The sequence below is a fragment of the Semicossyphus pulcher genome, unplaced genomic scaffold (genome assembly GCF_022749685.1).
Source record: "Semicossyphus pulcher isolate SPU_LCO1_2020_fin unplaced genomic scaffold, fSemPul1.0.p SCAF_9, whole genome shotgun sequence".
Taxonomy (NCBI): domain Eukaryota; kingdom Metazoa; phylum Chordata; class Actinopteri; order Labriformes; family Labridae; genus Semicossyphus; species Semicossyphus pulcher.
In genome coordinates, this window is record NW_027211770.1 from 9,418,630 (window position 1) to 9,444,353 (window position 25,724).

Here is a 25,724-nt window from a genome sequence, read left to right on the forward strand (position 1 = left end):
ACCACGGTCTTGACGTAGTCTGGCGGAGGTTTTCCAGGGCCCATTGGAGAAGCGGATAGCGTCCGCCAAAGGCACAGAGCCAGATTGCATTTTTTTTCTCCCATAATGGCATTAGCTCCGCATGATAGCATGTTAGGACTGAGGTTGAAAATCAGCAAACTGGCCCTTTAATGTTTTATATGGACATGAAAACACGCTGTGTTTATCTGGTACAATTTCCTGTATTTTTTTAAATTGCAATAAATATTGCAGAACAAAATATTATTGCAATGTTAAAACTGTTTTACTAACCTCTCTTTACGCTGGCCAACTCCATGTTTTCCCAGCAGGTGGGTGCTGAGGTGTTTCTTCATCACAAAGGCCCATCTACAAAACACACACACACGGAGAGAGAACACGGGTTAATCAAAGAGAAACATAAAGCTACAACATGATGCATGCATTCTGTGATGGAGCAATGCATGAAGTCTGACAATGGAGTTGGACCAGTGCTCTGCTCCTCTGCTGCTTATTTGGAGAAAATCTGAGACATAAATGAATCACTACAGAACATGTGTGCCGAAAAATGCTTCCAATGATTATAAGAGAAGGGTGGGAGGATGTGGAAGACAGCCTGCAATCATGTGTAATGACATGAATTAATTACTGTAAACATTGAACGGTAAAACAGAAAACATGTTGTGTCTTTGTTTTGGTAACTCATTCATTTTTTTGCTTCACTTAAGGAAACTGAATCTGACATTAAGTTTCCAGTATAATCTGTCCTAAACAGCTTTTTGGGTGGAAAACTATTGTTGTGTTAATCAATGACAGACCTGCAAAACAGACTCTTTAGAAGCTTTGCACCACATGAGGAGTAGAAAGTTTGAGTTTGTTTAACGGGCACCTTCTTGGTCGGACAGTCGAGTGAGAATGAAGCCAAAGAGTTACACATGTTGTGCATCAAAGTGTCACACAAATACGTACACACGTGCAGGGATTCACATGCCAGTGTATGTACAGTGAATGCCGTTGCACGCAGGCAATAAGTACCCAGGAACTTGACGGTGACCACAATGTCCTGACTTTGTCGAGGGCCCCGAGTTTACCGCGTCTCTTAAACAGCATCTGAAAACATAATGAACGGATGACAGGACTAACTACTCTGACATCCAGGCTGCTTCACCAGTGTTTTCATCCCCTGGCCTTTTCATTTAGCACCCATCACTTCCCATTATTGTGCATCTGAGAGACAATGACCACATCTGAGAGCCGAGGATGGAGCTACATGAAAGGGGCCGAGGGAGATGAAGCGACAGTCACGCGGTTGGCACTGTCACTGCACACTCTCGGCTCCTCCTCCGTGTAGCCCCTCCCATGTTGTTCTGTTCTGGAGGTTTTCACTTTAGTTTCTTCCAAGTCGATCATTATTCTGTTTTCTCTCCGGCGAGCCCGTCTGCGCCTTTCCTTCTAACTTTAGGAGTCAGTCTTTCATGAAGCAAAAGCATAATTATTTCACCATTTATGTCACTACGCCAGCTATCGGCCCTCTCCCACCCCCACCTCCGACGTCTGGACTCGCACACGCACGCCTGTTTCCTCCACCCCATCATGGCCCCCAGAGTCCCGTCCGTCATGGAGGCCCCTGAGGCCGACGCTAACTAAGACCACCATATAAATATTCAAACATGTTCCGCTGTTTTGCCTTGCTATCATCACTCTTCATTTTCTCGATCCTCTCTAACTCAATCCATCCACCCGTCCAGAACGCTGCCTCGGAGTTTAACCGGGAGCGACCGCACGACTAAATCTTGTAAACTCCAATGAGGGAGAACGGCAAGATCAAAATGCTGAGCGTCTCCGGCCCACTGGAAGCGCCCGTGACTGACGGCATCATCTATAAATAAACAAACAGCATAATTAAGATATTTCTTTGAGGGTGGGGTAAAAGAATTAATCAATAAATCTGAGAGAAAAGAGCGGCCTTGAAACACTTCATGCGTGCTTGTTTAAGTCGTCGTGTTTAGACGTGGAGAAAAAAAGAGCTTGCAAACATTTCTGTTAATTATGTATTACAGCTGTCCTTCATAAACCTAATTACAGAGTGCTGAAAGGCAACAGGGGCAATTTGCATATGCGCATGAAAGACAAGACATATGCAAAATATGATTTTAATTAGCATTCTTTGATAGTGAGGGGTACAAATCAAACTGGCATGTTGTGAGATTCTCATCTCGCCCGTTTTTTACAAGATTATTCTCAGAGTGGCGCGAGTGCAAGATGGGTAATGCCCCGTGGAGGCACCTGGCACCGGCTGCACGCACACACACACACACACACATATAAATGAAAGCTAATATTCACAGAATTGCACAATAACAACACGAACAGTTGCAAATAAGTATTCACAAATGGAAAAATCTGAAGACCCACTTTGCACACAAATGGTGATGACACATTCACAATTAGCTATTCAGGGTGTGATTATCCAGACTACTACTCCTTGTGAATAGGAGATAAAAAGCAGGCCGCATACACACACAATCACGTATTCTGATATGAAGTCAGATAGATGACAGTTCTTACTCACAAACACAGACACACACAAGTGCCCTATCACTCACGTGCACACACACACACACACACACACACACACAGAAAGATCCCATATCTAAATGTTAAAGGGGCACATCCATTTGTTTAAGGCAGTGTGTAATCAGCCCCCTGCCCTTGGTGTGTGCGCATCCTCTGCCATCCAGGTCAAGGCCTCAGCTTGTCGTCCTGCTGCCTTGGGCTGCATCATCAGCCCCAACCATCAGCCTTGATGGTTATTGTAACAAAGGGATACTTTAACATGCCATTCATCCATATCAATTCTCTTCCCCCCCATGAATTGAACTAATAAGGCTGTGCCTCTGCCCTCCAGGGAGGCTCATAATATCCATTGCAGATATGATAAAAAAAAAAAAAGAAAAGGGAAAAAGAAAGACGGAGGCTCTGGTGTTTCACGTTCGACTTTCCCTTCAGACTAATCGGCGCGCCACAGCTCGTTAGGTCCGTGACGTGCCGGAGCTTTACCGATAAGCAGGGGAGACACGGCTCAATTACCCACAGTTACAATCTTTCTCTCTCTCTTCCCTCCCGCCGCCTGATGATGAAGAGATAACATGTCAATATTTGATACAAACAACTTCATTTGCCTAATGGTGTTCCTGGATAGGCCCATCTACAGGTCCGGAAGGGATGGGAGATCTAAGAAAAGGCCCCGAGCAACACTCGGCTTAGACGCACCGTAGCCCCACACCCCATCACATCACGCACAGCCGTTCCCCAGAGCTGTGCACAAGGCATGCTGGGAAAGAGTCAGGTTAGACATGACATACTTTTTGCCAAGTTTTGCTCGAGTTACTCTTAGCTTGTTTCCTCAGGTTTTGACGATCAAGCTTAAAGGGCCAGTTCGCCGATTTTCAACCTCAGTCCTGTCATGCTTTTATGGGGAGCTAAATCCATTATGGTAGAAACAAAATGCAACCTCGCTCTGTGCATTTGGAGGACGCTATCTGCTTCTCACACGAGCCCTGGAAAACCTCTGGCGGAGGCCAGGGAGCTTGCTAAACTACCCTTCCTCAATCGAGGATGCCCGCCTCTGATGTCATGTCTCGTTCAAAACAGTCAGGTTTGAAATGTAGACTGCAGACCTGAAGATTTTTTAGACGATCCACCGGTATATTCTCGTCGTATTTCGTATTTCTGTACCGCTCTGAGACGTTGCCTGCAGCGAAATGGTAGTATTTCACTCGATCCTTTCAGAGGGAGGAGCGCAATGCACGCTGGGTGTTGTAGGAATGTAGAATAGGCATCCACGAGCTGTTTGTACAACTTTCTCTACAGCTATGGCGCCAATTTCAAATAGTATTGCTTCTATCGATTACAGAGAACACCAGCTTTGACTGACAGTGGCTTTTTCCAGGGGAGTACTGCTCCTTTAAGAAGTAAAAGTGGACAAATGTTCTGCAGTCTTTCGCCGATCCTAACTTCTCTGTACTTAAACTGTTGCCTTGAAAAACTATTTCCTCCAAGACTCTACAATGAACGACCAGAACAAGCAACTAAGACAAAGCTAGTGCACATTTTCAGCCTTCTCAACAACAGTTTTGTCCTAACTATGGTTGTAGAGGATAATATAGAGGGAACAGTTGGCACAATTTCTTATCGTTTTACTTTAAACATCCAGCCTGCGTCCTGCTGTGCGCCACCACTACATAAACGTAACATAGTAAAAGCTATGAGGTGAAAAATTAAGCTGAAGCAGAATAAACTTCTGTATTGTAATTGGCTAAAGGAAACTGAAAAACCATTAAGAGAGAGCTAACAGATGTAAGAACTGCTGAAGCCTTCACTGGGCGAGCCGGTGAAACCTGGTGAGGAAGAGGGGCTCCATGAGGGGAAGATGAAAGGGGGGAGATGGGGGACGAGCTCGGAAGTTATGGGACCATGCTTCAGCTCTTTTGGAGGAGAACACACACATACACACACGCTCTCCAGTGGTCCTCTGGGCCCCAAAGAAATGAGTGTGTGCGGGCTCGTGCAGCCTCCTGTGCCAGTCCTAATGATGGCCTCCACCTGCTGCTTTAATGTCACAGCTGGATCGCCCTCCATCCCTCACTGACTCTGACTGCCATCAGCAGCAGGTAGCTCCCCGCCGCACACTCCTCCCTCCATCTCCTCTGCCATCTCACCTTCATCTCCCTTCACTTCCATCTTCTGTTTCTGCTACCACTCATATCAATATTACCTCCATCCACTCATCCATCTCTCCGCTGCACTCTCTTTTCCGACTCCCCTCTCAAAGCACCTCCTCTCCCCATTTCTGTCCATCGTTTCTGTTTTGCCCTGTTTCTGTGTGCGATACGAGACCAGAGGTGTGTCGTGGAAGTAGAAAGAAAGGCAAGGTGAGAAGGTCAAAGTAATAAGACGGTGAAAAAAGTAGAACTAAAATGGTGAAATAGAAATATGCCAATGTATTTTTTGAATCTACAAATAACCCAAAATGCATCGATATTGGATACAAATCCAAATGTCTTATTGAGTTTTCAATCCCATCACCTTCTTTATAGAATAGTACTTCAATATACCAACATTTGTTTACATTTAGTGGGGCACTGGACAAACACGTTTATCACGTCTCCAAGTTTGCAATGAACTCTGGGTAAGTCCCACAGGAGAGTCTGCAGATATTGGTTGAATTAAGGATAGCAAAATACAAACTGCAGAAGAAGAGGTAGAGGACTTTGATAGTTAGGAAAGAAGGGCCATCCGCATCAGAGCCCTAATGCACTCAATGATTTGACAGTGGGACAGCACTACGCACTCACATACTGAGCTGGAACACGCCTCAAAGTCTGTGAGTCCATGTGTGTGGAGATTGGGATTGGTCCATAGAGACAGACCAAACCATTCACACTCACATTCACACCTACGGGCAATTCAGAGTCACCAGTTCTGGGATCCCACCGTTTTTAGTCTGATGACAATATAGCCTCTGGGGACAACAGACTTCCTTTTCCGCGTGCTGCATTGTTTACAGAAAAAGTTCTTCTTGTGATTTCAACATCATGATGCAGATTAGTAAAAAGTCAAAAAGAAGCTTTGTCAGGTCTGTCCTCAAGAGGAGAAGAAAACTACTTTTAAAATGCTCGAGGTCGGATTGATCATTTATGATGCATTCAAGGGAGTCCGGAAATCTGAACGTTGAACGGCTTTCTTGACACAGCGTCAGAAAAATTATCTCAAGTTGAATTTTAGATCTAGAACAGATTGTTAGCTGTTAGCATGCAGATGTCTGTTTACAGAGATTAATAAGAAGCTATATCATCGTCAGATGACGCTGATGGGAGCCTGGATGTCATTACAGCGGATTACCTTCCGCCTGCTTTTGCTCTCCACACGGACTGTTTTTCCTGCATACGCCGCAGCCTGCTGAGACGTGATTGGTCAATATTACTCGGACTACAAGCGTAGTACAAACAGAAACCAGAACACTTGCCATCCCTAAAATCCCTGTCCCTGCCTACAGATTCTACATTTCTATGTAGAATCTGTAAATAGAGATTACCTCTTAACCTAACAAGCGTGTCTTTGGATTGTGGCAGGAAACACGCGGCGCATGCACGGGGAGAACATGCAGATTCCACACAGAAAGACCCCCTACATTCGAAGCGGGGTTTGAACCAGGAACCTACTAGCTGTGAGGTGACAGCGCTAACCATTGCACCATTGTGCAAATTATATTCATTCAACAAAAGTAGACGCTCTTCTGATGACTAAACTTTTTCAAATGTAAAACACAGAATTCAGAAACATTAAAACATAAAACATGGCGTCTTGGAAAAGATAAAACAGATCTGGAAAAAAATTAAACAAATTGAAAGGGCCCCATCTTCCTAACTTTTGAAATCCTCTGACTCTTCTACTGCAGTTTGAATGTTGTCATCCTTAATTGAGCCCAGCTCTGACGCTGCGTTTGCGACCTAAAAGAAGCAACAAGACTTTAGGGAAACTCAATTTAGAAACTCCTGCAAGAATAGTGCCACCAATGTGTCAGCCAGTCACACTCTCATTTATTTTTTATGTAGGCTCCGAGGCATCACAGCTAATTTGACAATGATGTATTGACAGGAGAAAGTGTGTATATAAGTGTATTAGCAATTTCATTACTAACCAAAGTGCGACCACGTTGTATAATTACCAGCAGGAGGGAGATCCATATCATAACACACAACACTTGATTGCCACACACAATGCCACAAATGATTCTCTCTCTTCTGAGGAAACATAATGTGCTTCTTCCCTGTTTATTTTTTTATAAACCCATCCTGGAGAAGCGGAAAACCTGGAGGTAAGTTGACATGTCTAATCTGAGACGCTTTGACAGGCAGGTGAACTGACAGAAGAACAGAAACCAACACTTGGCTGACAGCAACCCTGCAGCGCTGAGACAGCTGCCGACATGTCAGACAGACAGATAAACAGACAGGAACAAGAAGTCGGGAGATAAGACATTTATTGACAGACAGACAGACTGCTTCCCTGACAGAGAGACAGAGACACAGGAAGTTGTCAGGAATAAGGACTGGGGAAGGAGGGATAGTGCTGAGCTTACAGGCTGCGTTTAATGGATGTTCTACAAGCGGGCCTATAGCGGGAGATGCTGTGAACTAAATGTGGTGTCAAATTTGCAGATGTGGAGATAGATGGTGATGGAAGGATGGAGAAAGAGAAGCCACCGGAGAGAAAGAAGGGAAATAAAGGAATATGAAAAAATCATGATGGAGTATCCGGATAAGCTGGAGTGAATGTGAACGAGGGAGAGGAGCAGACTCAAATGCAGTTTGCGCTGCTGTCGCTTTGTTTGACGGAAGCAGGAGGCGACTTCGCATCAATATTGCTCGGGCTTCTAAGACATCCGCTTATGGAAACATCCCATAATGTAACAGATATTGGGGAGGAAAAATAAATAAATAAAACATCTGAATTGATTTTGTTTTCATGCCCGTGCCAGAGCAAAAGCAAGCACTTGATCTATTCTAAGATGATCTTGATAAAAATAAAAGGGAGGCAAAGCGTTTCTCTGACGACCGATCAACGTCAGGCCTCTGAGTAAAACAGACACCTCTCACTTATGATGCCGCCCGCTCGTGTGTGTGCGCGCCTGTGTGTGGTGCGCGTGTGTGTCCTCTAGTCTTAGAGGAGGTACATAAAAAGCTCACTTCGCCTCTCCAAAGGGGTTTTTGGATCATCTGCTGAGGCAGGTGATGGGCCTTGACGGATTGATTGAGGCGAAGTTCTCATCGACAGTGGCAGCGCCCCATAGAGTTCCCAGCTCCAGTGCACACTGTTCCATTAAAGGATCATTTAGAGGGAGAGCAAGTTCCACCTGCACTTATGCAGAGCACACCCTAATGTGAGATGAAACAGACATTTTCAGCTACAGGAAGGGAGGGAGGAAGGAGAGAAAAAAATTAGAATAATGAAAAATAAAAATTCAGTCCCTTCCCAACAGCGCATTTCCATCTTCAAGAGAACAGCGATTGATGAAGTAATCTATTATTGATATCATCATCGTTATGCGCCGATGGCACTTTCAGTGTTACGGAGCCCCCAGCTCTGAGCGTCACTGCACTGTTTGCAGATTATGCTACTCAGCATCATTATATTTTCTAATTAACTGCTTTAATTTGGGATCTAAATCCTAAGTGAGGGGAGAAACTTGAAAATGCTGAACAAGAAAGAATAATACTGTATTTGTTGTAAAGATGAAAGGAGAGGTGTGTGAAGAACAAGGTGCAGACAGTTACACAAGTGGCTTTTCAAAATAGACTTGTGTAACCCGGATATAGTGCAGAATCAGCATAAATACGTTTCACTTTAATGGACTTAAAAAAAGGAAACTCTATCCGCTCCGAAGACAGAAAACGTCCTGAGAAACATTTTAAATGAAACACATACACCTGACTGAAACACTGCTGTGTTCGAGGACGTCTCGCAACAAAACAAAATGAATCAAAAATGCAGGTTGTTAAAGGCGGTTAGCTTTTGTTGCTAATGCATCTCTTTCTCCTTCCTTCCCTTCCCTCTCTCTGCAGTGCAGTTAAAGATATGAAAAATATATGTGCTTTTTTTCCCCCCTCTTCTTTCCACCGCGCCGTGTTAAATCATTAAAGAGAAGTCCTGCTCATTATCTCTCTAAACAAAACTTCTCTTAAACCAAATAAATCACCGTTGCGCGGCGCAGCTAACAGCCGTGAAGGGATAAATTACAAAGCGCCTCGCTGGCAGCGCTGGTATTTTAAAAAGCTTGCTGCACAATTTCTATGATGTGCAGTAATTTGTAATGCAGGTTTCCTTATGTTTAGAAGGTCTCCTCAGGTGTGTGTGGTGTGTGCTGGGAGGAGAGGTGAAGAATAAAAAAAAGAGCCTATTTACGCTCCTTGTACTTTCAAGATTATTAAGCTTGTTTTGGCTCTAAATCCACTGAGCAAAAATATTTTACATCCCTGAATCTTTTTATGAAGTTCATAATATTATAAGACAGAAAAACACGACTAATGGCTTCACGGTTTGACTGCTCACATCTAAAAACCTACTGAAGCTGTAGGTTTGGATTGAAGGTCAAAGCTACAGCTAGCATGTTGCTAATTGCTAGCTCATGCGTCAACATTAAAGCACGTTTAATTTAATCATTTATGGTTTTTAAAATCTCCTTACTGATGTACAATTAATTTTATGAGGTGTTTGCTTCCATTTCAAGAGACCTTATTGAACCACTCGCATCAAATGCTTCCTCACCGCTCTGAAATGACGTCTTTGAATGAATGAAAAAAGTGTCTATCTGCGGTCTGAGATGTTGCTGTATTATATCAGCAGTAGACAACACTGCTGATGGTAGCATTATATTTTTAATCAGCCAGTCAAACTGATGTATCGGTGTAACTGGAACCAGTTTTTCCAGCTGACCACTGCCATTAAGGCCGGCTTCATTATCACCGGGAGAAACACCCCAGCAGGGTCTCGTCCCCCGTTAAAGAGTCTAATTGAGGGGAAAGACACAAACACCCCTCTCACCTCCGTCCCCACCTCTGTGCTCCTCCAGGGATCAGGAGCGGTGATGAGCCCCCCCACCCCCGACCTCTCTCTGGCCCCCAGTGGGCAGATTAAACTGCGGATAACAGGGCTGCACTTGGGTCCGTTTACAACAGCAAGCCTCCCCCTGCGCCTCCTGGGGATAAAAACCAACAGTATCCCTAAGACCCCCCCCACCAAAAAGAGGGTGAAAAAAAAAAGCCCAAACATGATTTATTCAGTCTGTTTACTGTACACTGCATCTGCCCGTCCTCCGAGAACAAATTAAATGTATGAAAGAGAGGAAGAAAGAAAGAAGAGAAGGAGAGAAAGATTTCAAAATAAATAATTAAATCCCGGAAATAAAAATAAAATACACACACATCTAGAGGCGTGGGGCGTGTTTAATTTGCACAGGAGATCTATAATAACAGGCTTTGTTCAAGACACACACTACACTGGGTTTGCAAAGACGCATGTAAAATAAAAACGTATAAAATCGAACACACGTCTTCAACCCTAAAATACAACTTTTTAAAATAAGGTAGAAAATGTCGGTTCTGGTAATTCAAAGACCTCGAGGTCTCTGCGTTCAAACCTGAACGATCGGAAGATGCTGAGACATGAGGAGCGCGAGGTGAAGTGAGTGAAAATTGAAAAGAAACAAACAAAGGAGACAGCCTCTAATTTCGAGCGCTGTTGTTTTGGCGAGTGGTCTCGCACATTAAAAAGAACTGAGGCAACATGACAAGCGAGAGTTGTGTTTCTCTCACTATAGTTTTGCTAAAGCAGATAATCCATAAAACATAAGGCCTCCGTATTGACGTTTTTCCTCAGCCAGCTGAGTGAAGGGCGTAGTCGGGATGTCAGGCCTGTCTGTCGGCCAGCTACCACTCTCATTATCCCCGCGCCTCTGTGAAGGGCAGCTAAGGTCACACTCCAGAGGAGCAAAATAAACCGCTATGGTACTAATCTAATATTCAGCGATCAAAGAATGACTTATTAGGCTCAAAGAACGATAACTGGTGATGGAGAGGAGAGACTGCACGGAGTGGAAGTTCATATCTCTGCGTGCTGCAAATGCGACGTCTGTCATCTCCTCTGGTTGACGACTGCTCGAGAAGTACTTTCTCTGGAAGTTTCAGAGTATTTCCCTCCAAGGTTCAGCGCTGTGTCAGTCGTCTGAAATCAAATAACAATTAACTTTCTGGAGATTGAGTGAAAGCACAGCTTAGGAATTTATACAATGCAGCGTTCAAATTGTTATTATAGATGCTGTTGCCTCCTACTCAGAGCTATCGCACTTCTACACCTCTCAGAAAGAATGCATACACACTCTCACACACACACACACACACACACACACACACACACAAAGGATGTCTTTGTTTGGCTATTGCTGCCGTTGTCTTGACACCCACCATCTGCCGCCCCGGCACCAGGGAAGAGTGAAGAGAAGAGTTTCTCTGTGGAAACTCGCCCTCCACCCTCCACCCTGCAAACCGCACCCCACCACACACACACACACACCCTCGACAAAAAACACTGTGCGAGGTTTCACTCAAGCGAGCGCCGGCCTCCCTCCCACCGCTGACGCTGTCTGATGCTCTACAGGTTGAATCACCGCTCAATAAACAGCCCGTTTCTACCTTTTGAAAACGTCTTGTTTAAGTCCTCTCTGGAACGTATCAAGTGGTAAACAAACACAAAAGACTTACAGTACCAACCATCCAAACATTCCTTGTGAGAACCCAAGGCTCTCATTCAGCCGTTTAATAATGAAGCCTCGTCTTATTGAAGTGTGTGTGTGAGAGAGTGCGAGGAGGGAGGGGGGGAGGGGGGGTAAACTGCAAAGGTCCTCTTCAGTCACATTCCACAGACGCGGGATGTATCACGGAGAGCGAGCACTCAAAAGTAAATGAATAAATAAATAAATAAGTAAATAAAGTATGCTATGCAGATGAGGGTGACGAAGCCTCCGTCTCGGCCTATTCTGCGACGCACCGGCCATTCATCACCTGCACATGCAAAGCGCCCGCTCCGGTCCTTAGCATATTCGCATATTCTAATGAAGGCTTGCATGCAAATGAGGACGACCTTTTCCTTTTGGCTTTTCCTTTTTTTTTTCTTCCCCCCGTTCTTTTTTCTTTACAACTTTACATTAACAGGAGGGGAGTGGAGAGTGGTGGCTGTAATGGCTATTAGAGCGACAGGCTGAGTACGTGACGTTGTGATCTAAACTCAGGGACGCTGTAATTAGGCTAATCTATTACCAGACGGCGGCTGTCAGAGATCTTTATGGCAAAGGACGGACTTGTCAGACGCTTTATTTATTAAAAGTGGCTGGAGATTTTCTACAGGAATGGTCAGCCGGACCCACAGAGAAAGTACCCGCACTGTGACATGGGCTCAGACATGGACAACTGATCCAACACGGGCACCCATGGGACCTTAGTGCTGCCCCTGGACCTTTGAGGTGCTACATGTCGTGCAGCCTAATATTGGCTGGGGGTGCCTCAGTGTCAAAGCAATGGACTGAGAGCAGATTCATCTGGAATAATCAAATCTCTCTTACATTTAACACAATTTTAAATGAGACTCATGCAGAAAAAGGTCATAACTGTAAAAATCAGATACTTTCTCAAGCCCCGTCCACTTTAGCATATGTTTTTAAAGGGCCAGTTCGCCGATTTTCAACCTTAGTCCTATCAAAAAAATGCAGTTTTGCTCTGCGCCTTTGGAGGACGCTATCCACTTCTCCAATGGGCCCTGGAAAACCTCCGCCAGACTGCGTAAAACGCGTCATCTGGTGGAGGCCAGGGAGTATGATAAACTACACTTCCTCAATCTAGGACGCTCAAGTCCGATGTCACGTCTCGTTCAAAACCATCAGGTTTGAAATGTAGACTGCAGACCTGAAGATATTTTTAGACCATCCACGGTATATTCTCGTCGTATTTCGGATTCTGTACCGCTCGAAGGGGCAAAGTTCTTCTTTAACATGAGCATTATTATCAAAAAATTATCTTCAAAAAAATATGAGCAGCTGCATTTGACACAAATTTTTTCTCAAGTCCCCTTCCCTTTAACCTGTTTTTAAAAGGTGTTCTGATAAATATCTGCACAAAATATTATAAATAATGTCAGTCTAAGGTCTGTCAGCGCCACCATCACTTTTAAAAAGCCATATCTGGTGCACTTTAAGTTCTAGTTGTCCGTCTCTGCATCCGACTCCCCGGGCCAGGCTTCTCCTCTCTCTTTCTGTCACCAGTGACCAGCGGAGGGGAGGGGAGCCCAGCCGTCACCCGCCTCTCCTCTCCTCTCCTGTCCACCCGGGCAGGGTCCTGCGCTGTCGGCGGGGAGGCGGGAGAAAGTTATGCCTCCTTACTGTGACTTTGAACTTTCTCAGATGAGGCATAAATATTGAAATATTGAAATGAAAGATGCGGCGGGCGCAGAGGGGATGGGAGGGATGGGGGGAGGAGGAGAGGGGGAGAGAGAGAGAGAGAGGATAGACGGATTGGGGGGGGAGAAGAGACAGGAGGCCCACTGAGAGAAGAGACAAGGCCCTCACCCCTCTGCCAGGCTGCATTCTAGCAGGCCGACAGTTATGGATAGGAAACATTACTGCTGCTGGTAATTAAAGCAAAAACTAATACTGTCTCTTGGATGAGGGGGTTTCATAGTGAGCATCCATTTGTCACTGCTGCACGCTCGCCAAGGCCAGATTAAATCACACACATATTTAGTCCTGCTGTGCACAGAGGCTCTATCTATCTATCTATCTATCTATCTATCTATCTATCTATCTATCTATCTATCTATGTATCTATCTATCTATCTATCTATCTATCTATCTATCTATCTATCCATCCATCCGCCTATCCATCCATCCATCCATCCAACACATGTAGGTCAGCTAGTACTAAAGACTCCTCAGTGAGGCAGTAAGTGACTGACTGAGTGACTGACTGACTCCAGAGTGGCAGTGAAAAGGCCACTGGCTAGAGGAGGGGTGTGGTGGAGTATGGCGGGGGTGGGGGGCTGGGATGCCATGTCACCAGACGGAGGGGATCGGTGACACTGAGCGTGTCACAGGGTGACGGCTGCACTCTGCTAGGACCAGCAGCCCCTCCAGCGCTGTCAGAGGAACCAGCAGCTCCAGATACTGACACTAGCAGCCACACTGACAGGCCAAACATGACTCGTCTCCGCTCTCGCCACAGACGAGGCCTGACGGCACGCGGAGACACCGAGAGAAACCAGGGACGGAGGGATTTGAGTGAGGGGAGGAGGAAAGAGCAAATACAGCCTGAGTGTGTGTCTGCTGAACTGGGCAAGCAGGATGCAGGACTATGGGAGCTGAAAGGGAAGAAATGGGCGATGGCAAAGGTACTACACGCCTTCATAGTTAAAGAGGGAGCATAAATAATACCTCTCCCCTTAATCTCTATTTACAGATTCATATATACGAAGATACATATATATATCTATATAGATATATATATATATCTATATATCTATATAGATATATATCAGATACGTATCAGCAGGTTGCGACATATGAAAAAACAGTCCATGTGGAGAGCAAAAGCAGGCAGAACATAATGCGCCGGCTCCCATCAGCGTCATCTGACGACGATTTACCCTCTTATTAATCTCTACAAACAGACATCTGTATGCTAACAGCTAACAATCTGTTCTAGATCTAACATTCAACTTGAGATAAATTCCCTGACGAGGTGTCACGAAAGCTCTTCAGCGTTCAGATTTCCCGACTTCTTCGAATGCATCAGAAATGATCGATTCGACCTCGTTCAACAAACGAGCATTATAAAGGTAGTTTTCTTCTCCGCTTGAGGACAGACCTGACAAAGCTTTACTTTTTACTAATCTGCATTATGATGTTGAAATTTTAGCAAAGATGAGACCCGTTAATTAAAGTCAGTCGCAAGAAAAATGGTTTCTTTTTCTGTAACAATGCAGCACGCGGAAAAGGAAGTTGTTTATCGCTAACCGCCGGCTACAGGCCCCTAAAATCAAAGAGCTGATTGGTTAAAGCTTGACCAGAGAGACAAATCAATAATATACGGAAGTACAAGTTACATGTCGTGAACAATTTATTTTCACTTGTTGTCTGAATGAAAAGTCACTTGAAAAACCTGAACTACTTTTTCTTTAAGCAAAACCTCTCAGACTTTTCAAATCTGAAATAAGAAGTTAACCTTTTGCCCCACGACGTGTTTTTGTTCGGAGAATTGTCTCTCGTTTTTGTTCGGAGAAGCAAAGAAGAGGACGATGAAAACATAAAGGAATGCAGAAACAAGCAAGGTAAAGTGTTTGGATTGTGTCAGATCAAAACCAAGTTACTATGGAAACACTTAAAACTGCAGCCATGATCATAAAAAAAACAAAAAAACAATTTAATGTAAGGAATAATTTCTTCTATAACTTTGCTACATCTTTAATAAAAGGCGAAGTAACAATGCCTTGCTTTAAAAGCAACACAAAGAAGGTCGTGTAAGTTACACCTAACCTGACGTGAACTCCTGAGGTACAGTCAGATTGTCTTAGAACAATGTTTCTGTCACAGTTTCTTATGAGTTCACATCTTAGTTGACCCCATGAGGTTTTCAAGTAGAGAGGGGGGGTTGTTAGGAAGGAAAGAAAAACATTTTTAGACACACAGCGTGGGGGGAAGGTGGGAGAAAGGAAGGATGACAATGATAAGATTTAGATGGAAATATGGTGATTTGAGGGGAAAAACATGGAGGGGGGAGGGGGGTAATGCCAAAAGGGGAGAGGGCAGAAAGCAGAAAGGAGAGAGGAAGAGGGAGGAGATGCAGAGGACTCGGAGAGAGAGTGGGAGCGCAGCGGCGAGACTGATCGCTGTTGATCTTCACGATAAGCGCTCCCGACAACTTGTGACCAAAGTGGCGCTTCGACACTAATCGGCCGTGAAGGCTGACCTGCAGCGAGGCAGCGAAGTTCAGATCGCATAGAGCCGGCGCTGCAGCTCAGACGAGATGGGCCCGGACAGGAGACATCCAGGCATCAAAACTCCCTGAGAAATTGCGACATGGCTTCAGTGCACTGTGAGAAGAACATAAGAGGAGGGGAAAAAAACAGGCAGTGATACTCGGTGCTCTTGGCAGTCCAGGCAGACTTATCTGGCTTAAGATGAAAAGAGAAGGACAGAGGCGGAGGAGAGTGGAGTGAGGGAGTCAGGGGAAGTCTCGGGGAGGAGGATGGAAAAATATGAGAAGAGTAAAAAAAAATAAAAGATCAATTTTATTGACAGTTATCTGTGAGCTGGACTGAGCTGACTTAGAGGTTAACCTTGAACTGTGTGTGTTCAACCTCTGCAGGACATAAAAGATGTGTGTGTGTGTGAGCTTTACCCACAGGTCTGATACCTCATGAGCAAAGAGTGAACAGGTCAAAAGGTATCAGAAACAGTTGCAGATGAAGTAAACTGTGCTACATGTAAACAGCTCTGCATTGGTCCTATTATACTGGGAACAGTTTCACCTGTATAACAATGCAGTGACAAACATTTACTGAGTTTCAAACAGCAGCTGCTCTATGACAGATACAACTCACGGTTGTTGGAGGTGAAACGACAGAAATAACAGAAATAATGATTTGAGTAATTTTTCAAGCAATATGGACAAACAATTGCTGTTATATCGTTATTTATTTATTTATTACTTAGGTGAATCCCATCAGGTTTTGGATGGTTGGTTGGACAAATTAAGCGATATGATTGAGCAATGACAATAATCAGGATACCTTCGATTTTATTGACAAAATCTCTTAATCAAGGAAAATGGTCTGTAGATTAGTCGATTGACAAAAGCAACCAGAAGTTGCAGCCCTGACCATCAGTGTACGCCAAATCGGACAACATATGTACAGAGGATACAGTCCTCAACGCAGCAGCCCCGGGTTCGACTTCCACCCTCCCACCTCCCCCATTCTCTTTTCACCTGTTTCACACACTATCCAGTGTCCTGTCTAAAAATTAAGGCATAAAAAGTCCCAAAAAATAATCATCAAATAATAATAATTGTTTATTTTGATGGTTTGATTTTAAGGCAAAATTAAGGAAATATCAGACCCTGACATTATTTGTTGCAGATTTTTCAAAACCCTTTTCCAGGAAATTAGCACTGTTTGAAACGCTTCATAAATGTAAGATTTAAAGAAAAGCATTGATGTGACACTGATCTCTGTCACTGTAAAACCACCCCATTTTTATAACGTCCAGTTGATTCAGTAGCACAATATTAAAAAATAAGAAAGTCAAAAATTAAAAGTTAATGTAATTTAACTTGAAGATTTTCATTTAAATAAATGTCTGTTAAGTCACTATCTATCTCTGAATCAGGTAACACAATGGTGATTGAGCCTATGGCCCACTGATGAAAGACTTTGCATTTGCAGTATTACAGACTGGGTGTCTGTGGCGACTTTTGCTGAAAAAATCACAAGCAGCGCCCAGTTAGTGACGCGTTTTCCATCACCCAGCAGTGGTTGGTCTGCCAGAGAGGGTAGGCGGAGCTAAGCGGCTGCTTTTCTGCTCTCTGCAAGTGTTGCAAGTAAACAGTAATCTACTATGGCTGAACAAACAAAGAAAGGATGGATGACTACAGATACAACTTCAAAAATAAGTGAAAATCCAAAGAAAAATAAAACAAACTCGACGCTCAGATGAAGCAAACAGTCTGAAAAGGAAAGCGACCGTCAGCGAGGAAAATCAAGAGTTACAACCGGAGCCAACCGTGGACGTCACACATGCAACACTGTCTGGATATCTGGGAAGTGTGCTCCCGCAATTACCGTTTATCGCCGTTTTATGACCCTGTAACCTACAGCCTAAATATAAATAATACTTATGGTTCAGGTAAATCTGTCAGCCACTCAGTCAGGGCTTCCTCTGACCTCATTCCCCACCTTCTGGCAGAAACTGGCCTTTAAACAAAACAGATCTTCAGACATGTTATACATCTTTAGATAAATATTTTCACTTCACTCAGAGCGGGTGTCCTCTGTTGCCAAGGCGCTGCAGCCACGACAGTAATGTGGAGAAAACATGAAGCTCTATTTTAATAAGTAGGGAACACACTGTTTATTCAGTCATTAATGACTACTGGCTCCCACTTAAGGCGCCACATGCAAAAAATGTGTCCGTTGTGTAAAAATACATGGGATCTAATCATATCTGGCACCATAAATCATGTGTGGCTGTGTCCCTTTAGGACAATTTACAGCAAGTAAACATGTGCTAGGTGGAGAGTGGGGGTGGTGGAGATTATACGTGTAAGACAGAGTGTGTACACATGGATGTCAATATTTCATAGCAGCAGTATCCAGAGAGGACAGTATGGTTCTGCCTTTATCTTATCGAAGGAGTGGTAGTTTTATGTTTTATGGCGAGGTGATGGCGAGAATGTTTTTGGACTGATTGAACACAAATCTAACCGGAGACACGTTTGACTGAAGAGCAAAGATGAACCCAAAAAATGTCTCCACGTCAGTCTGATAGCGTGCCAATAGGTTCAATAACGGCAGCTTAGTTCAACCTAACCAACAAGACACAAGTGAGGTTGTCAGTCTGAGTTCTCTTCAAACTCGCAAACACGCACGCACGCTCACGCACACACTCGCACGCCCGGGTTAAATCGGAGACAGAAGCGGGGATTCTAGAAATATTCCCTTATTGATCTGTTGTGGGAAGATGCTATCTCTTTACATGAGGAGCAGACCACTGGAGCCAGAGCACACACATGCACACACACAAACACACACGTAAATAGTATTACTACAAACACATGACACGATGGATGTATGCTGCCATCTACAAAAAAACAAACATGCACGATACGTTTGCAAACCACACACACACACACACACACACACACACACAGATTGCATTAATGTCCTTAGAAATAAAGCTTACCGAGTACAAATACAGCAGTCTCAAGACACAAATTCCACTCCACGCAATTACAAACCGGCCAAAACACTGTTTATTTATTGATGAATTTAATTGCTCGTTAAAATTGCACATGAATTGTTTTGCACAAACTGCAGAAACATTTTCTGTTCTGTCTGAAGGAGGAAAAGTTTGGAGGAAACGAGAAGGAGAAAAAAAATCCCACTCCTCTCTTCACTTAACACATGTACACATCTTGAATTCTTCAGCACAACAAATTGCTTATGTTTATTCTGCACTGCTGAAAAATTAGTTATTTTACAACGGACTGGGAGAGGGTTTTTTTTTTTGCAAACCAACACACCAAAGGAGAGTCTGGGAGACATGCAGCTCTGTGCACGCTATTAGTTGTGACTGCTCGAGCTCCCCGTTCCTGTACTTACAGTATACCGCAAATAGGACCATCACTTTTCATTACCTGCTGTTTCCAGCAGAGCTTCACTCTATCATTGCCACGGCATGCTAATGTAAAGCAGGCTACTGTCATGTAAATTAAACTGTTTGTTTTGTTTGCCTTCCCTCCTTCGGCTGATTGTCAGAGCGACTTGCCAGGAGCAGCAGGTGTGTTTGTTTGTTTGTGTAGGAGTGCACCAGTGTGCCGGGTTCGCTGTTTGTGTGCCGCCGCCGCGGCTGCTGCTGCTGCTGCTGCTGCTTTACGCGCGCAGGCACCGGCTGCACAGCAACAAGTGAGCTCCTGAATGTGTGTGTGTGTGACAGTGTGTGTGTGTGTGTGTGCAAGTAATGGAATCTGAAACACAAAAATGACACACCACACACAAACCTCCCAGTCAACCAGATGTGCTCCTGACCCTGAGCTCAGCCACTGAAATGCAAAGTCGGATGCCTACTTGGCGCTCTTCCCCCCCGGCGCAGGTACAACCAACTGTCACAAACAATGGGGGAATATGCATACCGTGGGCTAGGGTTTGCTACAACATGCTCTCAATGTAAATCATATTTCACAGGTTTCCGAGAGACAAGCCAGTCAGCCACCAAGTCAGCCACCCAGACAGTCACCCAGCCAGCCAGCCAGCGCGGCGCTCTGCTGTATCTGCAAGGCTACTGCCACCGGGTAATTGACAGTGCATGTAAAAAAGAAAAACAAGCGACCCTGTTTACAGCGCTGCCTTAAAATATGGAAACTTGTTCCCTGTTCATTTGTCGACACAGTGAAGTATCAAATGGCACCGGAGAGAAATAAGAAGCCTTCGTGATTCCTCATTATGAGACAGACGACAGTGACGCCCGTCTCTAATTAGACAGAAGGGCTTTTTTGAGCGTCGACTGACATGTGTTAACTAGATAAACAATTCTTCAACATCTGTAAGCAGCGTCGTAGGGAAAGAGAGGGAATGAGCGTTCGTTGTAAAAGAGAGCAGGCCGGCAGCTTTGAAAGTGTTTCTACTCAGCAGCAGGGCGGCATTTTAACCAGAGAGATTTACACGCTTAGGAGGTCGCAAGAGTTATTTTAAAGCAAGGAAGGATTTCTTGTTTAGTTTGGTCAGATGAACACGCCATTATGACCAAGATACGGAGGTTCCTGGCTTGATTTTAAAACAATCTTCCCTTAGACTGAAACTGTGATTCACATACCCCCTTCCCACCAAAATTAGCACGTTGATGCCGGTTTTTCAGACCCGGGAAGACCCGCTTATAGATGCTGATTGTCTCTTTTCCCCATCACCAGTGAAGTATACTCCTGTCGGTCTCTTTTCTGCTGCGTCACCGTCTAATGTCACAAAAATGCCCGAAACAGGGTTAGTAAACAGAGAAGGTGTTACGGTGGTTAGGTCTTTATTATATCTATTACTCATTCATTCTGTGCTTCAAACTTGGCGCTGACAAATTTGGAACGATGTTCGAGCGCTGCTCGGACGGAGACGGCCAAATTTATAGCTGACATGACAAGGAGTCGCAGAAGTTACCAACGGAGCATAGCATTTAAAATATCAAAATATCGATACGGCAATATGTCGTCGTCCTGAAATACAATTGTCGATAGGCTGGCGCCAGAATATCAATTAATTTACAAATATATGGCTGCTATTTTGACTCATGCGTCACTACTTCATGACTCCTCGCGTTTTTACAGTTGTTCTATGGTTCTGTAAATGTATTTTACAGACTGAAAATATGTAGCGTAAAATCCGGAGTATAAGACCTGCTGTTTTTGGGGGCATCCCAGAGGTTTTCTATAGCTATTTATTTATAAAAACGTGTATACAAGTTATTTCAACTCTATTTCAATTTATGTTCATTTAAAACACATTTAAAAAACACATATTACAGCCTACCATCTGTTTTCGCCATGTCGAGTTTGCAATCCTGCTAGCTAGCGGTGCTGTAGCTAGCGGTAGCTGGCAGCCCACGGTAACGTTAATTGTTGTGAGGGTGGCGGCTGCACTGGTGATCATGACGGTGCATGTCTGTGACGAAGCGTTAGCAACAATCAAGGTAGTTTTCCTCGCTTATAACAGGGAGGAAAACACAAAACAGCACAGCAGCATGTTGTAAGTAGGAGACGTTGTAGCGGCTCGGACCCGGAAACAGTTTAATGCGGAGATGTGACGTCACCACCTAACAACCAAATATTGCCATTGTCTGGGTAAAATACCCTAACACAATAACAAACCTCTGTCTGCATTTTATACTGGTATATTGGACGCACTAGTATATAGGACGCAGCCCACTTTTTAGATGAAAGAAAATGTACTAAAAGTGCGTCTTATACATAAAAATTGATGGTACATTGTTTCATCTCAGTTTCAAGTTCTGTGAAAACTGACACCAAATTGAAGCGAATCAGGACGTTAATCCTACACTTAAATTTTTTAGGGGCATTTTGTGTTCTTCAGTTAATCAGATATCATGATGTATCGTTATGTAATTGTTTTGCAATATATAAATTCTTCGTGCATCGTGATGTTATCGTTATCGGGGGCCACATATCGCGTATCATAAAGTGAGTTACCCTGCGATTCCCACCCCTAGAAAATTCACTATATTTTTTAAGCACTCAAAAGATGCATTTTATGTTTTTGGATAACACCCATTCAGTCCTGCACATTAGTTGCTAAAAAGGGAACACAAGGTAAGAGTCTTCTCCTCTCCACAGCGCATTTTAATCCATGTAAATCCAAACAGCTGCTGAAGAGCTCTCCCAGGTTCAGAGCACATCCAGCAGCTCTGCCTCCTCTAGAAAGCTTTACAAGAGTGGCTGAAAACAATCAACAGACACAAGTGTTCAGATAAAATCCATGGAAAAACTGTCTTCCATTTCTACTTAAAGTAATGCTAACTCAGTGTCACACACACACACACAAACATGTACACACAGAGCAGCCCGAGCCTCTGCCAGCTCTGTCCACCAACAACAGGCCCTGTCTGTCAGGGAGCATTATTCGTCATACCTTATCCCAGTGTTTGGCTCTCTCAGTCCCCAAAACAAAACAACAGCATGCTATAGCAACGTCAACGTGATCCCGTGACAGATGTGAAGTAACACAAACGCGGCAGAACTTAAAGTAAATTAGGCCTGCGTGATGAGCCGACCACGTCCGTCAGTGCGAATCGCTCAGCTCTCCTCTAAAGCAAAGCAGATGCCATCAGAGCGAGCGCTGTGAAAGGGACACTTCATTCCAGCATGATAAAAACAACACAGAGCTTTTTATACCAACACAAAACTATGTGTTTGGGCTGCTTTTTGAAGACGAGCCATCCGAATGGTTGTCTGGTGGATTACACACTGACAGCAGCTGTGGGACTGAGACGACCTTTCCACATGTAGTGTCACGTAAAGAAAACAGGAGTCTGACTTTTTAAGAATAAAGTAACTGTTAGATGCATCACACCGATCGTAGCCTCACAACTGATCTGAAAAACATGAAAAACAAACTTCTGAATGTATAATTCAATTTTTATTGATGCTGGAGATTGTTTGACTTATGATGACAACTGACTAAGGTCATAGCTTACCCACCCTCCTCTGTTTATTGAATCTAACTCACAGTGATGTACAGTCACTGCCTCTTTGGGCACGGCATATTTCAATATCCAATTGAATGGGAGCCCTCTCATCCAAAAACACAGATAAATATACTTCTGAAATTCTTGGAAAATGTTAGCGCACACGTGTAGCCCACACACTGAATGTGTCAATGGAGATAAAATTGCACTGATGGTCACGTGTAGAGAGAAAAATGAGACGAGAATAAACGTTTGTTTTGCATTTAAAAGTTAAACGCAGCATGTCTGCAGCGATGAGTCACAGATAATTGATTTTTTTTTTTTAGCTATCAGCACTGGGGAAGATGAGAGGTTCAGTTTAAAAGTGAAAAAAATGTGTCTGGTAACTAATGTTTCATGAAAATCATGTTAAAGGCGCAGTTCGCCCCTGGAAAAAGCAACTGTCAGTCAAAGCTGGTGTTCTCTGTAATCAATAGAAGAAATAATATTTGAAATTGGCGCCACTGCTGTGAAGAAAGTTGTACAAACAGCTCGTGGTTTCGCCCATTCTACATTCCTACAACACCCAGCGTGCATTGCGCCCCTGCCTCTGAAAGGAACGGCCCAGCGAGAGACGCTGGAGTGAAATACTACTGTTTCGCTGCAGGCAACAGCTCAGAGCGGTACAGAATCTGAAATACAACAAGAATATACCGGCGGATCGTCTAAAAAATCTCAAGGTCTGCAGTCTACATTTCAAACCTGACGGTTTTGACCGAGACATGACATCGGAGGCGGGCGTCCTAGATTGAGGAAGTATAGTTTAGGGAGCTCCCTGGCCTCAGCCAGATGACGCATTGTACGTAGTCTGGTGGAGGTTTTCCAGGGCCCATTGGAGAAGCAGACAGCGTCCTCCAAAGGCACAGAGCCAAATTGCATTTTTTTCCTACCCTAATCGCATTAGCTCCTCGTAATAGCATGATAGGACTGAGGTTGAAAATCGGCAAACTGGCCCTTTAACAGGGATTCATTTAAAAACAAAGGCCTTTGAAAAGGAAAAGCCTGCACTTTCGTAGAACCCCTGAATTCTCTCCTCTAACATGATTGTTCGATTTGCACAGCAGATCACCCATTCAGGAAAAGACTCCAAAATATATAATAAATAAGTAAAACATCTTGTGAAGAAGGCTGCTACTAATAACCATGTCACTTCTGCAGCGGGGCTAATGGTAAAATAAAAAAAATAGGGGGAATCAAGTTGCTAACAAAACAGGAGACAGAGTCGGAGAGGTGCAGAAAAAAGAAAAGTAACAGAGAAAAAGGGTTTTCAAACCTGTGTGAGTGTGTGTGTGTGTGTGTGTGTGTGTCCATGTGTGTGTACAGGCATGCTGCTAGTGTTGGTTTTAGCCCGGGAACACGTTCCCTGGGCTATTGGTTCCTGCTGGTGTTAACCAGAGCCCGGGTCTGGGGGGTAACTGGGACCGTTTGATCTGGAAGTTTCCACTGCCCCTGGGCTCCGTCTGTCGCTCCGGCCGGTTATGCTAATGCCTGGCTGGGGCTCCCTCACCATGGGCCGGCCTTAATGACTCTCAGGGTGGAGGGGGGCAGCCAAAACAACTCTCCTTGGTGGGCATCTTGTTAAATTAAAGACACGGGGGCAACTCGGGGAAGGGTTTGCCAGCCTGTGAACCAGCAAAAGACTGCAGCAGCAAAGTGAAGAAAAACAACTTAGCTGAATAAACAACAGCGGGAGCCCGACTGGAGGTGGGTAATCTGATACAAACAGGCAAATGAATATGCAAACACAATGGTGTCAATATAACAAACTATGTTTATTAGTTTACAAAGCATGCAAGTTAGCAGACTTCCACGCTTTGAAACCTTTTTTTTTTCATCTTGTTTGTGTCTATTTTGATAAACAGGAAGCGTGTATGTGGATTTAAGGTAAATATGGGGTCTGATAGGTCAGTAGCTATAAAAGCTGTGTGTGGGCAGGTGTGAGTGGAGCCGAGTCGGCCGGTCGAGGATGTCCAATCTCTGCTGGAGTGTTTGTAGGTGGAAAACAAAGTAGAGTGGGAGTGTGCGCAATCATCCTTCTTTTCTCACACACACACACACACACGCACACACACACGCACACACACACACGCAGGCTGACAGACACACCAACCTCAGAAAACTACTCACACACACTGCGAGACTCCTTTGCCCTCATCCTCCTCCCTCCCTCCATCTCTCTTATTCTAATCTCAAGCTAATCTTTTCTCATTCTTACCTCCCCAAACCGGCTCATATTTCACCGCCCGTATCTTTACATTTTCTATTATCCACCGCTGAAAAATGTGACCAATGGAGGCAGTGTTTTGAAATAAAATATGAATCATCTCCGATAAAGATATGGTGTGCTTATAATTTATTTATCTTGTGTGTTTTATTTTTTAATTCCCAGTTAGCCATCGCTGGCCTGTGTTCGCTGTGTTTACTCTCCTCTTCCATCCGTGTGTGAAATAAGTTATCCTTCCCCCAACTCGCTGACGTTTCTGTCAGTGGTGCAACTAATTTGTCTACATTTTTCCGGCTAAAATAAGGTTTCTTATTAAAAAAAACACCCACGAAACAAGGTCTGCTGACCAGCCAGTGCTGTCCGATCAGATTGGGACACCCAGAATGTAATACAGTACACACACACACACACACTCACTTCCCTTGTATCTACAACTCTGCCAGATATATATAATAGAGAGAGAAATAGGAAATATGAAGCCTTCAGCCATAGCGCAGCAGCGTTACATATGAGGGGAGATCCCATCGGTCCGGCTCTGTATTTAGTATTTCTCGTGAGTAATCTCGTGTCATTTTATCACAAGAAATGAAATAATGGGGCAATCCTCTAATGAAAAATGAGGCCGTTGCTGCGGCACAGGAGAGACAGAGAGACAAAGAGGAGGGAAAAGGGTTGTGAGTTTAAGGCTTTCAAGGAAAGAAAACACCTTCGTCCTACACAGGAAACCGCCGGGTGCATATCCCTAATTAGGCTTAAACAAATATGAAACCGGCATGAGTGATGAAAGCTCATAGGAGCTGCTTTCACACAGAGAGGAACAGGAAAGCAGAAAGTGAAGTTTAAATAATGTTTACATCACTTTGATTGAACTTGGAAACATTTATAAATGTAAATATA

General features: G+C 44.1%; 1 protein-coding gene across 1 annotated transcript in view; it reads right to left on the minus strand.

The window, feature by feature from the left end:
• Positions 1–25,724, minus strand: part of znf407 (zinc finger protein 407) — a 173,265-nt gene that overhangs the window by 99,517 nt on the left and 48,024 nt on the right. Inside the window, exon 5 of the mRNA XM_069656664.1 lies at positions 292–366. Within this exon, the coding sequence (XP_069512765.1) occupies positions 292–366 (75 nt within the window). The remainder of the gene's footprint in view (positions 1–291; positions 367–25,724) is intronic.